Below are 17,500 nucleotides of genomic sequence, written 5' to 3' on the forward strand. Positions count from 1 at the left end.
TATATATACACACATGAATGTATGTATATATATGCGTGACAACTGATGTTGATGTGCTTATGTCCCTGTAACATAGTGCTTTGGCAAAAGGGACTGATAGAATAAGTACTAGGCTTACAAAGAATAAGTCCTGGAGTTGATTTCTTTGACTAAAACCCTTTAAAGTGGTGCTCCAGCATGGCCGTAGTCTAATATCTGCAACAAGTAACAATAACATGGTATTTTCCTATTATTTCAAAGAGAAAATAAACAACAAATAAAACAAATGTGCATAAAAGAATCAATGGTTTTAATGTATAAATAATTACTATTTAAAAAAATGATTTGTACTTTGGCAAAATATGCACGTCCATAATTCAGCTTTTTCATGAAAATGTCTGTCTACAACAATAAATATTTCTGAAATAAAATTGTAGCAAGCCACCTTTGTAGGATATATTTACTCTAGTTCTAGAAGGTACAGGTATTAATATTCACTAAGAAAATCTTATCAAGGTCAAATATCTTGTTTCATTTCTATTATAAAACATTTTTGAAGCTTTAACTTTGTGTTACATTACTTTTTAGAAAACATTTTTTTTACTTGAAAAGTTAATAGTAAAACTTGCTATATTTTCTTTGTAAACTTTTTGTATCTGATTGTTATCATGTTCTATATATTAAATATTATGACTATTTGACATGACATTTTGTAGTAAATTTATGAGGTGTAAAACCTGTGAACTAATATTGCTCTCTATTTGAAATATATCACGTCTTCTATATTCTTGGGGCTCTTGATAAAGGCATGAAAAAACCTGCAATCTTGTTTATTTTCTCTGTTAAAGGGGAAATTTTGTGACTAGTCAAACCCAGTCAATGTTATATTTCTCTATCAAAGCGGTGAACTGGCAGAATTGTTTGCATGCTGGGCAAAATGTTTAGTAGCATTTCATCTGTCCTTGTGTTCTGAGTTCAAATTCTGCTGAGGTCGACTTTGCCTTTCATCCTTTTGGGGTTGATAAAATAAGTACCAGTTAAACACTGGGGTCGATGTAATCGACTTAACCCTTCCCCCCAAAATGCTGGCTTCATGCCAAAATTTAAAATCAATTTTATATTTCTATATGATTTACAAAATACTAAAAGTTGATTCTGATGTCTTTCTTTTTTGTTTTTATTTCAGATTATATTTAAAAATTATTTGAAGTTTTTAACTTAGTTCTAAAATGTCTGATAAAGTGATTCGCCGTATCCCAACAGCTTCTGCTGCTGTTATTCAAGCAGATCAACGTAGTTCCCATATAATAAGTAGCTGCATTGATATTATGGATCAGTCTGATGTAGAAGCAGCTATGAAGAAATCTGAGAGTGATACAGAATTACTGAGTGGAAACGTAATAAACTATTCCTTAAACACTTTAACAAGATCAAAAAAAATTAGTAATCTAGAAAAGACAGATGAAGAAGATATTGTCAAATTACGTGAAAAACAAGGACGTGGCCAAACTTTAGCGAGCATGCACATTAATCAAGCTTTTGATTATCTTAGAACATATAAGATGGAGCCACTTGAAGAGAGTACTATTATAACTGAAAATGATTACACAGACCTCCTGAAGAATGAAACTGAAAATGATAACTACCCTTTAGCATCAAACAATAATACTTCTTGTGGAAATACTGAACTCCATTCTTTACCTCAAAGTGAAGAAAAAGACTCTATGTTTTGTACTGATGGCTATCAGCATCATGATATTGTAAAATCCTCTGAGAAAAGTCCAAATAAATTTCTTAAGGATAGTAATACTAATTTTACTGTAGTAAGCAATCACACAGACAGTCACACAGTTAAAGATCAAAGTGTCACAAACCATGGAAATAGAGAACTTTGTCATGCTGAATTTCAGTCAGATTTGCCAATTAGTATAAGTCCAGATTGTTCAGTAAATGTAAATGAAAACTGTTCTGAATCATTAAGAAAAGCTGGAGATGAAAATGAAAATAAAAGGACAGCAGTTGAAGTTAATTCTAAGAATACTTCTGAAACAGTGTTAGAAGCACTAGCTTTACCTCAGGAAGGCAATATTTCAGATTTAACAGTTGAAAGTGATAAGAAGACATCATCTGATTCTAAAGAGAATTTTGCTTTGCAAACAGATAATTGCTTAAATGTTGCTTCCCCTTTACATGATATAAAAAATAACAGTGACAAGAGTAACACAAGTACTGTTGGGGTTCATGATGCTCACAGTCAAAATAATGACTGCTCCATTGAGAATCGGACTGCTGAAAATTGTGATAATTTGGAAACTCATGAAGATGAAGTTAATTTAAAATCACTGCCATCATCAATGAGTGATCCATCTGTAAAAAGTTTACTTGATAAAACACCAAGTCCTAGTTATCTAATACAAGGTGGCATGTCGTTAAGAAGAGGAGGAAGGCAAACAAACCCACACTTAACCATTCACAGCGATGATGATTCGTCAGATGATGATGACTCAGGTAAGTTGATTCTTTCTTTTATTCTTTTACTTCAGTCATTTGACTGTGGCCAAGCTGGAGCATCGCCTTAAAGGGTTTTAGTCAAAGAAATTTACCCCAGGACTTATTCTTTGTAAGCCTTGTACTTATTCTATCAGCCTCTTTTGCTGAACCACTAAGTTACAGGGACATAAACACGCCAGCATCAGTTGTCAAATGATCGCGGGGAACAAATACAGACACACACATAAATACATACATATTTACTCTCACACACACATAACGACTGGCTTCTTTCAGATTTCGTCTACCAAGTCCACTTAGAAGGCTTTGGTTGACCCAAGGCTATAGTAGAAAATACTTGCCCAAAGTACCACACAGTGGGACTAAGCCTGGAACCATGTGGTTGGGAAGTAAGCTTCTTACCACACAGCCACGCCTGTGTTTACATAATCTATAAAATTATATTGTGTGTTTTTGTTGTTATAGCGGGTAGAGACTTGGCTGATTCGTTAGAGCAGTGGTTCTCAATTGATTATGCTTTTACAATACACAAAATATTTTAACAATTTTTTAATACACTTCCTAATAATATTTAATGATAAAAATAGGTTTTTTTAAAAAATAATCTTCAACTGGTTAGTGGGTGTCCAGTAGGGTAAATTAGGAATTAAAGGGGTTCATAAGAAAAAAAAAATGGTTGAGAAAAACTGCTTTAGAGCATCAGATAAAGAAGCTTTGTGAGCTTTAGTTTTGGCCCTTCAGTGTCTCATTCCCTTCTATTCTTGAAGTTAAGTATATCATGTATGTATGCTGTATACATGTCCTGAGTGTTATATAGGTGTGCCGATATTAGTGCATGCACCTCTACATACTTGTATTTCTACATGTGTGAGTGCATGTGTATGTATATTTAGATGGAAATGAGGACATTTATGAATGCGGCAGAAAATGAAGATATTTATGAATGCATGTTTACGACTATTGGACTAATTTTGGGCCATTTTGAATTTAGAATATTCACGGACAATAATATTCTAGATCTTTTCAGTCAGACTAGGAACTAAACAAAACAACAACCTATCTTAGTGAGGCTCTTCTAAACGAGTGGAACAAGAAACTAATTGATAGATGCATTTATTTATTTCACTTTTGTTGTTTTGTTGTGGCACAAGACCAAACATTTTTAAAAGGAACAAGAGATATAATTGGGGAGGATTTCTAACCATGTTTCGTGGTTCACTACCTCAACAGCTCCTTTATAGGATCCAGCAGCTAAAGACATCCTCAGGAGGAACCACATCCCATTTCAGTCCCTACTCCTCTACCGTTTTCAACGTAGCAGGGTCCCGCCTTTCAGAGGTGTCTACAGCTCTGGTGTTGAGTGCATTTTTCTTTCTCTTTTTTTTTTTGGGCCTTTTGTTCTTTGGTTTCTTTGATGCAGTGTCTATGAATGCCAGTGGGTGAAAGTCCACCTTGCCAAATTTCCCTTTAAATACTCACTGGTTGGCTCCAGTAGCCAGCACCAGTTAACTGTCACATTACACTATCAAAGCTTCAACTGACCAGTGGAGGGGAAGAACACATGGTTTTGGCCTGCACCCTCTCTAAACCTACCTTCCAACAGCATTGTATTAGTTTCAGTTCCAGCAGCTAGAGCCGACTAGCTGTCTGGTGGTACAAGCCTTCGAAAGTTCAGGGAGGAGGGCATGCAATGAATCAGATCCTTCCTCTGGCCCACCTGTCAAGCAGCAATGCTGCTTAAGTGCCAGCCAGCCTCACCTAACAATGCTTTTTATTTCCCAGTTGGCATGTTATGGCTTTCGAGCTATTTCGGGTCTTCTCGTTTCAGCCATATATAGGAGCTGGCTTTGTTGATTGCCTCCTGTAGCCTCCTTATTAATGAATCTAGAGAGATTTTAAAGTAAAGCTAGCTCCTATGAGATTTGAACTTAAAATATATGGGGTAAAGATTACATATTGTTTCTGTTTCTCTGTTGTTTTGTTACTCTAATTAATGCTTTACTAACAGCTAAATAGTGATACATCTTCATGTATACAGTATACAGAACAATTTATAAATTTGTGTTCTCTTTGAAGTAAATTATCTAATTAGGTCTATTAATAACTCTTAATTGTTAAATTTTTCTTATGCTTCTAATTATCAATAATACTTACATTACTTATTTTTAAATAATTTTGAGATGTAAAAGATATGTTACTTCAGTGTTGTTTATCCCTTCAGCATTCACATTACTCTGTCAAATGTGATGTTTATTCACATTATTTTTGAATTAATCATGCATTATCTTGTAACTTTGAGGTTTCAGTGAAATGGTTGTTTTATTTTTAGAATAACACTGTAGGGCAGGTGTAAGAGGTCTGATCTGGCCAGTTTGAATATAAGACATAGAATATTTTAGCTAGATATGGCCATTTTAAACGCTAAAGGCTTAGGTATTCCAGTTCAAATTCTAATACCTTTTCATGCTGTTCTCACCTTTTTCTTAAAATCTAATTTATGCTTTAAATAACAACCTTAGAGACCGAATACTATTGAAATGCTATAATTAACATAAATAAACACACCCTTTTTATGAAAGTTTGCTTTGAGCATAGTCAAAGGAAATCATGACAGCAAGTCCTGTAAAGGAAAGATTTCTGAAAACAATTTGCAAGGAAGTCATGTTCTGGTGTTATAGCCAGTTGATTTATTTACCTGCTATATTTTCTTGGAAGAAGAATAAATATTAAAATTTTGACAGTTTCCGGTGTCACATTTTTTAGAAATATTACAATGAGGAACCTTTCAGTAAAAGTTATCACAATTAAAATTAATTGAATATATGTTATGCAGTTTATGTTTAGCAAAATTTATGACATAGCAAATTAATAAAAAAAATTCTTTTAATAAATACCATGTTTTTACATAGTATCAATGTAAAAAAAAAAAGGTAAAAATGCTAATTTATAGGGAGGAGTGAAAATGTGATGCTTTTTACTTTTATTTTTTCTAAGACAAAGAAGGAAAAACCTGAATTTTTGCATTTTTTGCTAAGTAACAGGGTTATAGATAGGAATAATTGAGAGTTGATAACAAGCCAAGAACTTGTTATCCAATATAAGCAAGGTGAATTCATACTGAATAAATGAAATCTTTCTGTACAAACCCATGTTTTGTTGACTTAAAAATATAATTATCAGCTTTATGTTAAAATCAATAAAAATTTGATTATTTTTGTAAAATTATAAAATAATGAAAATATCAACTTTTGTAGATAGTAAGGAACTTTCACATGTAATATTATAAATTGAGAAGATAAAGTTATAGGTATTTTTCTTTCAGACATAAATACACACACATATATAGGCACACACATACAAATATATACATATGCCATAACTTTGTGTGTGTGTGTGTGTGTAGATGTAGTGTAGAAATTAGTTTTGACTAATAGTGATCAAATAATTTAGTTGGAACGATAAGTTTAATTAATTTTAAAAAAATTACTTCACCTGAAATTTCTTGTTTTATTATGAAATCAAATTAAGGATTATTTATTGATGAAGAAGTAATATTTAATTTTAATTTATAAAGATAGCATTTTATGTTTCAAATATTTACTATAATATCTATAAATATCTTAATGAATTGTTTTCTTAAGAACTTTTTTAACTTTCCAGACTACATATTGAATCATTAAATTTCAATTATAGAAAATTTACTTCATATTCTCACACAATAATTATTGAATGATTTAACCCTATAGCATCCAAACCACCTAAATCCATATACTAAATAAACTATTTGTTCAAATAACTACACCTGGCCTTGTTGGATATCTTTGGTAGCCAGAAACCTCTACCAAATCATAAAATTCAAATTTTACTTTGTTTCATCTTTGCATTATTATGTACATGAAATACATCAAAATATCTACGACGATCAGAATGCTAAAGGGCCAACACACAAATATTTGCGTAGTGTTATGGCAGAGTCAGTTTCAATACAAACAAGTTAATTTACTGAAATTGAATAATGTTTAAAAAGATTAAAAATGATAAATATATTATTCTTCTTTTCTAAAGATTACAATTGGTCGAGACTGGAAAATACTGGTTTATTTAATATCACTGATGTTGACCTTTTCTCCTTTGGAAATATTTAAATCTTAACTGACATTCACTTTTTGTTGGCTTCTCTTACACCATGTTCTGATGTCTTAGTTTTTTAAGCCTCAGTAGACCCTCACAGTTACACCAGTCACTACACTAACTGCACAACAAATGTGCTCCTTTCTAATACCAAAAGCAGTATAATTTATTATAAACATCTGCATGTTACAATAAGTAAACTCCTGATGTCTCTGTTTTTCAAAGAAAGAAATTACATTAGCTAAAGTAAAGAATAGTAGATTTTACCCTCTTATTCTAGAAATTTTGGCTTGTATAGCATCATGTAATAAGTGCTGCATAATGTTGTTACTTCTAAATAATTTTTTTGATGCCTAATGAATCTAGACCATTTTATATAAAAGATAAAGTCAAATGTTAATGGGTTTATTATTTCATTTATTTTAGTTAACAATAAAATCATATTAGTTTACATGAAATAAATGTCCTACATTTTCATGTTTGAGTCCCTTTATTGCCAAAACAGTAAAATGTTTTTTCTTTCACTATATATATATATATATATATATATATATATATATATATATATATATATAAATATATATATATTTTTATGAAAGTACTCATAGTCTTTCCATGACATTTTAGTGGTTGTTTAATTTGACTTCAGCTGTTTCAACAAACTTTGCAAACAGAAAAACAGGCTAAAAAGGTTTAGGAAAATAATTTTTTAGAAAAATTTCTTCCACTTTGTAACATTCTGAACATAAAAGCTTTCATTAATAGAAGCACTACATGATGGCAGGATAAATAGAGATGGGAGATAAGCTGATGATGTTGTGTTTTTAGTAAGCACATATTTTTAACCTTACTTTGTTAAGTAGATTCTGTGGTTAAACCATGTTTTTTCTCTCCATAACCAGAAATAGAAGCTCAAACTATTCAGCTTCAGCATATATTAATGTTTCATCAGACATTCGTTACTTCTTTTCCTCACTATTGAAAAAACAAACAATAATAGTCCACAACTATTTATAGTATACACAAACTCAGATGGAACTAAGTTGGCTTGCTCTAATTTGCAAAGCAGTGCAAGCACTGGTAATATGTATTAATTACTTAAGAGAAGAACTATTAATTATATTATGCAAATTAAGACAGACAATTTTAGTTATATCTGATTTTGTATACTCCATCTGTTTTTCTGTTCTCAGGAAAATGAGATGACTAATCTTTGATGAAGCAGTCAAACATTTGATATCATACACAAACTACGACTGACTGACTGAGAATTTGATGCTAGACTTCAAACAGTTAAGATTGCAGAATTTGGAAGAGAACTGACGGACAGCTCCCATTTATTATAATAGATCCTAGTTATTTGAAGTTCAACATCAAGTTCCTTCAATCAGAGATAGTTTGTTGTGCTATGTCATATGCAGTTTCCTCAGGTTTACAGTAAACATTATGATCTACCAAGAGATCTTGGTGTACTTTGCTTCCCTCATTTAAAAGGCTGTTTAGCAATGCAGAATTTCTATTCCAAGCAGAATTTAGTACTTGTACACAAGTGGTTCTCAACTGGGATCCATATGACCCCTGAGGGTCCATATAAGATTTTTTGGGGTCCACACAACAAAATAGTAAATTGGGGATCCACAATAGAATTTTAAGGGGTCCTGAAAAAATTTTGCTTTAGATGTATGTATTGGTATCTCTTGTAAGAAACAGCTAAGTTTTTTTTATTTTTTTCTCTAACATTTTATATAGTTCAACCTACAAAAGTGAATGTGTGAAAAACATAATAGAAATTTTGAAAGAAGTTTCTATAAAACTAGTTTTTAAACATGGAATGATTATGGGGGTCCACCAGAATAAATAGTAACCAAAGGGATCCATAAATAAAAAAAAGATGATTGAGAACCCATGCTGTACATTGTTCCAAAACTAGCTACTGATTGATTTGGTAACTCTTACATCAATGTGCTTCCTTGGCCAAGTAAATCACCTGGGCTGAATTCCATACAGCATCAGTGAAGTACAGTTAAAAAGGCAGCCAACTCGCATCCCTGCTGCTATCTTGGCCATCACACTCTGGGCTTCAATAACACTTGAGCCATGTTATAGATTGGCTCCCTTTTTAAGGTAACATATATTCAGACAATTACCAGAGATAAAGGGATTCCAACCAAATACTAACTGACATTCTGTATCTACATTTTAGTCTTTGACTAACTTTGATTATTGTTATGTTATACTCTGGATGTTCAGATATTCATCATCGTCATCATTTAGTGTCTATTTTCCATACTGGCATGTCTAAAACAGTTTGATTGGAGCTGGTAAGCCAGAGAGTTGCACCAGGCTCCAGTCTGTTTTGGCTTGGTTTCTATGACTGGATGCCCTTCCTAATGCCAACCACTCCACAGAGTGTACTAGGTATCTTTTATGTGTCATTGGCACTGGTACCTTCTATGTGTCACCAGCATGGGTGCCTTTCACTTGTCACTGGCACTGGCCATGACTACAGTTTCTAATACTTTGAGATATTGGATTTTTAATGATCCCTGCATGGAAGCCATAAATGTTAGCTTATCTTATATCAACTAAATAAAAGTTAATAGTAAATCAGTTTACAATTAGTGAATGCAAATGAATTTTTGACATTCTGACATGAATGGCAATAAATAAGTAATTTTTGCATAGTATTCTAATTTTCTGAGATGCACCTTATTTCCATCCCTTATTTCTTCGCATTCTACATTTTACTAATACTTTTGATTTTGTGCAATATTACATTAGTAATTTAATTCAAAGACAGATAAGAAAAGTTTTTAATTAAAATTGGTTCCTGCTCCTAACTACTAAAATGTTTTGTGATATTATCCCTCTCTCTTTAATCGAGCTTTTATTTACTATATTTTTACATTGGTATGACCCTTTTCACTTGAATAAATTTCACTAATAACCATGTAATAGAACTTATAAACCTCTACTATTCACCAACGTATGTAATATAGCCAATAATTTAATTGTATGTGTATGTATATATAGGCTTACACACATGAAAACATACATGTGCTTAATCATATCCACATATAAATGTGTCTTTAAAATTTTCATTTCTGTTTAATAGCTTGATGCTTGGTGTTTCCAGTAATCATTCTCGCATTTAGTTATAAAATAGAATTTTCCATCAAAAATTATTTGAATTTTTATGATTTTATTAGCAGATAACCAATTTTCTCATTTTTAAAGATCACTATACTTTTCAATAATTCTTTCTTTCATTCCCTCTCCCCACCCACCAAATTCTTAAAAAAAATTTTCTGTATAATTCAGTAATGAAGTGATTGCTTTTGACTGGTCCGTTTTAGTTTACTCACCAGTGGATCCATATGGATTATATATCCATTTTTTTCATATTTTACTTAAGTTTTACTTGGATGAATTATTGTGTTGCTCTTTATTTTTCTTCGTTTTTTTTGGTATATGAATATATTCTTGCTTTGAATTAAGAACATTCTCTCAACTGCCTGTTGTAAACATTTGTTGGGTGAAGTTCATGAGAGAAATTAATATAAGAAGTGTAGTCAGATATGTAATTAGATAAAATAAATCCTATTATGACTGCTTCACAATCTTTAAATCATTATTCCCCACCTAACCCATCACCACCACAAAAAAACACTTTCTCTCTACTTTTTATAGTCCATTAGTTTTTTTTGTTTTTAATTTAGATTGCTTTACATTGTTTAAATTTTTAAAACGCCAAGAAATTTTAGCCATAAAATTATAAGTTATCATTAATGGTGATGATGATGATGATATATGTGTGCATGTGTTCATATATTTATATGTATGTATGGGTAGATGTATCTACCTATCTGTCTGTCTTTCTGTCTATCTATTTATTTATCTATCTGTCTGCCTGTCTATCTATGTGTCTGTCTGTCTGTCTGTCTGTATGTATGCATGCATGTATATATGTCATTATTCAGTTTATTTCAAGATTTCTTGCCAATAGAGAAAGAACTGGTTTTTAACCTAGATACAATGTCCCTTCATTGGAATTTCAACATCAACAGGGTGTTTTTGCATGTATGTATGTATGTACGTATGAGCAGATTTGTATATTTTGTTTTATGTATGTATTCTCATGCATAGAATTACATATCTAGATGTTTTCATATATATATTTAAATGATAAACTTCTGGAAAGTTTTACCAATTTTTACAGATCCAGTAATAGATTGGATCTGTAGCCTTCGAATTAGCTTTCTCCTTTCTGGTTTTGAGAAGCTTAATTTCTCAAGATTGGTATTTAGGCAGTGTGTTACATATCCCAGGACTCCAATAATTACAGGTATAAACCTGAACTTGTAATCTGGATAGAGTAACTGCAAATTTCTCAATAGTTCAGCATAATTGTTCACTTTTTCACTGGTCTTCAGCTTTATGTTAACATTTGCTCGGCAGCTAATTTCCACAACTGTGCACAGTTTCACCTCTCTGTCCCAAATCATTATATCAGGTCTGTTGTGCTTACATTTTATTGAGGTCTTCACTAGTACATTTCAGCAGTATTCCTTTTTATTATGAGTGGCTATGGCTTTTACCATACTGTGGGTTTTTATTTATTTGTCCTTGGGATTATCCTTCCGATGGATTTCATTATAGAGTGTCCTAGCTACAACGTCATGTCTCATCGGTAGATAATACCATGACGATATTTTCGGACAGCTGCTTATGATGTTGGTGATATCTTCAGTGTGAATGCAGAACCACCCACATGGCAAAAAAATACTGGCCAATTGCATGCCAGAACTTAATGTATAAGATACATACAGCATGTTTAAACCTCTTCCTCCAAGACCATTGTGAAACCGATAACATTATCATAGCAGTACTAGCAGCTGAGAAGAAGGGAGTCAGAGCATGTATCGAGCAATTGCTAATCGACAAAACTGTGATGTCAGAGGTGCAAGAGCATAGGAGGAACCTAGTTTCAATGTGGCTAGATTACAAGAAAGCCTTTGACTCTGTTTCCCATTCATGGATGCTAGAAGCCCTTCAACTTGCTAAAGTTCGAGTTAGAATAGTCAAAGCCATAACTGACCTGACTTTATCGTGGGCCACCATCTTGAAATCAAACACAAAGAGTGACTGTATTATCACTGATAGAATACAATATTGCAGAGGCTTATTCCAAGGAGACAGCCTCTCTGTGATGTTGTTTATACTTTCTGCAAACCCCTTGTCATTCATGTTAAGGCAGTCTGAAGGGTATCTCACTGGCTCACAAGGGAACAGAAATACCAAAATTACACACTGTTTCTTTGTGGATGACTTAAAACTTTATGCAAATAATATGTACGAGATGAAAAAGAGCCTTGACCTAGTTACAGCACTTTCTAAGGATGTAGGTTTGGAGTTCAGGATAAATATTGTTATATGGTTGTGAAAAGGGGGGAAACTATAAACCAGATTAGTTACATCTCTGTCAATGATGTGACTGTTTTCTCTATATCTGACAAGGAATGTTACAGGTGTCTAGGGGTGGATAAAAATATATCTTACAGTAGCACCTGTAACAAAACATGTGTCACTAAAGAATATTACAGCCGAATAAAGAAAATTTAGACCTCAGAACTCTCTGTATTCAATAAAACAGTGGCCCACAATGTGTTTGTAGTGCCAGTACTCAAACCAACATTTGGGCTGCTTGATTGGACACTTGATGAAATCTGAGCCATTGATGTGAAAACCCCAAAAATATTAACAAGCACACACAATTTCCACATAAACAGTGATGTAGACTGCCTCTACCTAAAACATAAACAAGGCGGCAGAGGCTTAACATCGATCCAAAATGCCTTTGAATGTTGCATTACATCCCTTCAACAATATCTTTCAATCACTAATTGTTGAAGTGCATCCCTTGACCAAGTTCACATACATGAGGCTGATAACATCATAAGACATGGAAGGCAGCTCCTTGAGCAACACTCTTTGTCTGATAACCAAGAATACAAGCCCAAAGAAGTCGCACGACTTTACTGCAACATACCATGAGATGAAAGGATGAGCGTATATGAGCAGAATGTATGTATGTATGTGTGTGTGTGTGTGTGTGTGTATGTATGTATGTACACCCCTGCTTATATATATATATATATATATATATATATATATATATATATATATAGGGAGAGAGAAAGAGAGAGAGAGGGAGAGAGAGAGAAGTTATGAGAGGTATTGGTGTCAATAAGACCCAAAGGTGTCAGGTAATGCTGAGTAAATGCTAATGACGGACTATAGTTACGTTCCAGGTTCGGTGATTATGCAAATGAGGAGTCCAACGTAGGTCATATATCAGCATGTGTATATATCAAAAAATTTAACAGAATGAGATAAAAATCCAAGGCTGTGAAAGATTTCAGAACATTTATAAATAGAAGGTCTTACAGCTGTTTCTGGGCTATTTTATATATCCCTTCATTGAAGACGGTGTGAGAAAATGGTTAAGCATTTTCGACAAAATGCTTAGCGGTTCGACGAAAAGAGACTGAGAGAATAAGTGCTAGGCTTACAAAGAATAAGTCCTCTGGTCAATTTACTCAACTAAAGGCGGTGCTCCAGCATGGCCGCAGCCAAATGACTGAAACAAGTAAAATAATAAAAGAATACATATATATATATATATATATATATATATATATATATATATATATATATATATATTCATTAATAATAGGAGATGGTTTTTGTATTAGACTTTTATTAGGTACAATATATGTTTCGACCTATCAGTCTGGGTCTTTTCAGGTACATTACCCTAACTGCCATTGTGGAGTTTCTGAATTAGGTCCAATGGAAGTGTACCACAACTGCAGATGACAACAGGTAACCTTAACTGTACCAGTGCTCTGCTCAACATTTATACACATTAATCGAATTATATATTTTGTCTAAATTATTTATTATTATATAAAAGTCTGTGCTCCAGCATGGCCACAGTAAAATTACTGAAACAAGTAAAACAATAAAAGAAGTATATAAATATTATGAATGTTAATGTCAGCATTTCTGTTTGATATTTTTAAATGGAGCCATTTAGAATATGTGTTCAGTTGTACATTTAAATATTTAAATACACTGCAACAATATAATCTACTTGTAGAGATAAAATATTTTTCACACGTCTATATATATATATATATATATATATATATATATATACACATTTCGCATGTGGTCAGTGCTGGCTCAGAACACATGGATTGAATGAGGCCAGTTGAACATATCAGAATTTCCCATTATCTTTCCACTATAACGATGGAATGAGGGAAATTAAACCAATAATTGCTCATAATTACAGATGTTGTTGTTGCTAATATCAGTTATCGTATTTTAAAAATTGCATCCTTTATATTTGTTTGTGCCAAAAATCCTATTCTCCCTCATGGCCCATCCCCCTCTCTCTCTCTTCTCTTCTCTCTTTTAACACATGCACACACACATACACACACACACAACCACATACACACACAACCACATACACACACAACCACATACACACACATTCTCTGTCCTTACATACATACATACACACACACACACACACACACATATACATACATGTGTGTGTATATATCGAGCTAGCTAGAATGATTTACCACTGTTTGGTGTAAGATGTTAGGATGTCTTTAAATGGTACCTGGAACATATCAGGATTCTCATTATCACCCTATTGTGGAAATGGTACGAGAGGCTTTGCTAAGATATGTTCATCTAATAATTGCTTATAATTATTGATATTGCTATTGTTATTATTATTATTATTATTATTATTATTATTATTATTATTATTATTATTATTATTTTGAATGATCATATTTACCAGCTGTATTTATTTGTTATTGCCAACAAACCTTATCTGCTCTCTTGTGGCCTGTTTCTTCTCTCACCTTCATCCATATTCCCAACTCTGTTTTTCTTCTGCATTGAGATTTACTGCTATATTTGGTGTTGGACATTAAAATATAGTCAGTTACTGGTTTGAAATTTACCATTATCTCGCTGCTATGAGAATGGAATGAGGAGGATGAGTTACGCTTACTCTTTAGCATTTTAACAGGCTATATCAGTCCAAATATTCTTCATTAAAAAAAAAAAGGATTTGAAACCTTTAAAACTTTAAAAATTTTTATATCCATAAACCTGTAAAGCTTTTATATGTGATCTTTTAAAAAGAATTTGCATAGTAAGAAACTTGCTTCCCAACCACATGGTTCTGGGTTCAGTGCCACTGCATAGCACCTTAGGCAAGTGTCTTCTATTATAGCCTCGAGCTGACCAAAGCTTTCTGAGTGGATTTGGTAGACAGAAAATGAAAGAAGCCTGTCGTTTATATATATATGTATAAATTTATGTGTGTGTATCTTTGTGTCTATGTTTGTCCTTCCCATCATCGCTTGACAAATGATGGTGGGTTTAAGTACCTGTAACTTAGCAGTTCAGCAAAAAAGACTGATAGAATAAGTACTAAGCTAACAAAGAATAACTCCTTGGGTGATTTCTTTAACTAAATACCCTTTTAAGGTAGCGCTCCAGTATGGCCACAGTCAACTGATTGAAACAAGTAAAAGAATATTGCAGAATTTTAAACCTTTTGTATTTCATATTGTTTTACTTTTATATTATTTTCTTCCATCCCCCCCCCCCACTTTATTGTATCATATTCTGTTTTATTTTATTTTATTCCAATTTATTTTATTTCCCTTCATTTTCCTCCCTCCCTATCCTACAAATGACATTACCCTGTTATATTACCAAACTAAATTTTTAATGTTTAAACCAGCCAGATCTGACCTCTCACACCTACCTTACAATTTTATTGTAAAAATAAACAATTACATCATCGAAGTCTTGATGCTATAAGATAATGCAGGAATAATTCAAAACAATGTGAAAGAATAAGCTTTTAATAGAATAATCTGAACGTTAAAATGTTAAGCTAATAATTGCTATAACTACTAGTAATGTTAATATTATTCATTCATGCATTTATTTTGCTTGTTCATTTTTGCTTGTTCATTTTTGCTTGGTCATTTTTGCTTGTTCATTTTTGCTTGTTCATTTTTGCTTGGTCATTTTCCCATGGTTTGGACAGGAAGTTATTAAGGCAGTATTTTACAGTCACATACCCCTCTTATCGCCAACCCTTACCTGTCACTTACGTAAGCCCTTTGCTTCCTATGGAGCATAAGCCATCAATGGCTTTTCTTCATTGTTCTTGACTTTCAATTGTCTTTTCTGATTCTCTCAAGTACAACCCCTGCTTTTGCAGCTTTGCCTTTGGATCCCTCCTTTCCTGAAGAAAGGCTTTCTTCTCTCAGGTCTTGTTGGTTTTCAGTTCTCATTGGTTCTTCTGTAACTTTACCATTTTTTCTAGGTTGGGGTGTTGGCCATCTGCAGACCTATATTTAGTTCCATATTAGCCTTATCTCTGTTGTTTGATCTGTCCAATATGTGAGACCCTATCAGGAAGTTGCACTAAGCTGATATACTTCTCAGGGTCATTGAGGTATACGAGCTACTACATAGCAACAATGAATGGACCCTGTGGTGGAGCCATTACCTGTTTTTCTGTTTTATTACTCTTCAATAGCTTACCATATTTACAGAAAGTATCATTGATATGGATTGTAAACATTTTGCTCAAGCAAACCCTTTTGATACCAATCTCCCAAGACTGTCCCTGCTTCTTTGATGCACACATTCTATACAAAGTGATCAAAATTAAATTTTCCCATTAAAATTCCATGTTAATTTGTGTTCCAACTACCATTTTTGTAATGATCAAGATATTTTAGCAAATTTTTATTATTTCCAAAATTAATTGAAATAAAAATGGTTTAGTTTGACAGAAATATAGTAACAAAAGGGTTAAGTATCACAAAACCAACTTCCATTCCAATACTAATCATCTTCTCTAGCCAAAATCACAGCAATTGCAAATACAATGAACAGCCATACACTTAGATCATTAGTTCTGCACTTATTGTTTAGCACTAGGATAGTCCCACTCAAGTGAAGGCACATGACTCATCAGTTAGAGTGACAGGCTCACAATCCCGAGTTAGTGAGTTTGATTCCTTGACAGGGCTGTGTGTTATGTTCATGAGCAAGACACTTTATGTCATGTTGCTCCAGTTCACTAAACTGTGAAAATGAGTTGCAACATCACTGGTGCCAAGCTGTATTGGCCATTGCCTTTCCATTGGATAACATGAAGTGGGGAGGCTGGCATGCTTGGGTGACTGCTGGTCTTCCATAAACATCCTTGCCTGGATTTATGCCTCGGAAGAGAACTTTCTAGGTGCAGTCCCATGGACATTAATGACCGAAAGGGGTTTTTGCCCTTTACTTTAGTTCTAGTGAAGTGGACCTATAATCAAAGACCCCAACCAAGATCATACTAACACTTCCTTATGTCTAGGAACTCTTCAATACATTATGCAAATGTGTTCTAAGATGGTGGGTTGTGGTTTTAGAGAGATTTGGTTGGGACTTCTACCAGAGTGAGCAACCTCATGGAGATACCCTCTTGACAGTGATCAGTGCTCTTAGGGTCAGTGCTAGATGAGCTCAGAGGCACAAAACAAGCGGTCTCTTTCTTTCTTTCTTTCTCTCTTTCTCTCTCCCCTCTCTCTCTCTCTCTCTCTCTCCCTGTCTGTCTGTCTGTCTGTCTCTGTCTCTCTTTATTATACATACAGACCCTCCCCACCACACACACACACACACACACACACCTGATAAGTTAAATTCTTGATTTTGTGAGATTAGATCTGCTTCCAGAGATGGTAGGACAATCTTTTGGTGGTAACTGGGACCA

At 33.3% G+C, this 17,500-nt stretch overlaps 1 protein-coding gene across 4 annotated transcripts in view; it reads left to right on the forward strand.

The window, feature by feature from the left end:
• The window catches only part of LOC106868868 (uncharacterized), a 358,699-nt gene that overhangs the window by 102,273 nt on the left and 238,926 nt on the right, over nucleotides 1–17,500 (forward strand). For all 4 annotated transcript variants that reach the window (XM_014914318.3, XM_014914316.3, XM_052971228.2 and 1 more), the window contains exon 3: nucleotides 1,166–2,487. In XM_014914318.3, the coding sequence (XP_014769804.1) occupies nucleotides 1,209–2,487 (1,279 nt within the window). In that variant the 5' untranslated portion in view covers nucleotides 1,166–1,208. The remainder of the gene's footprint in view (nucleotides 1–1,165; nucleotides 2,488–17,500) is intronic.

This window comes from Octopus bimaculoides, chromosome 10, assembly GCF_046866305.1.
Source record: "Octopus bimaculoides isolate indiv1 chromosome 10, ASM4686630v1, whole genome shotgun sequence".
In the NCBI taxonomy this organism is placed as follows: domain Eukaryota; kingdom Metazoa; phylum Mollusca; class Cephalopoda; order Octopoda; family Octopodidae; genus Octopus; species Octopus bimaculoides.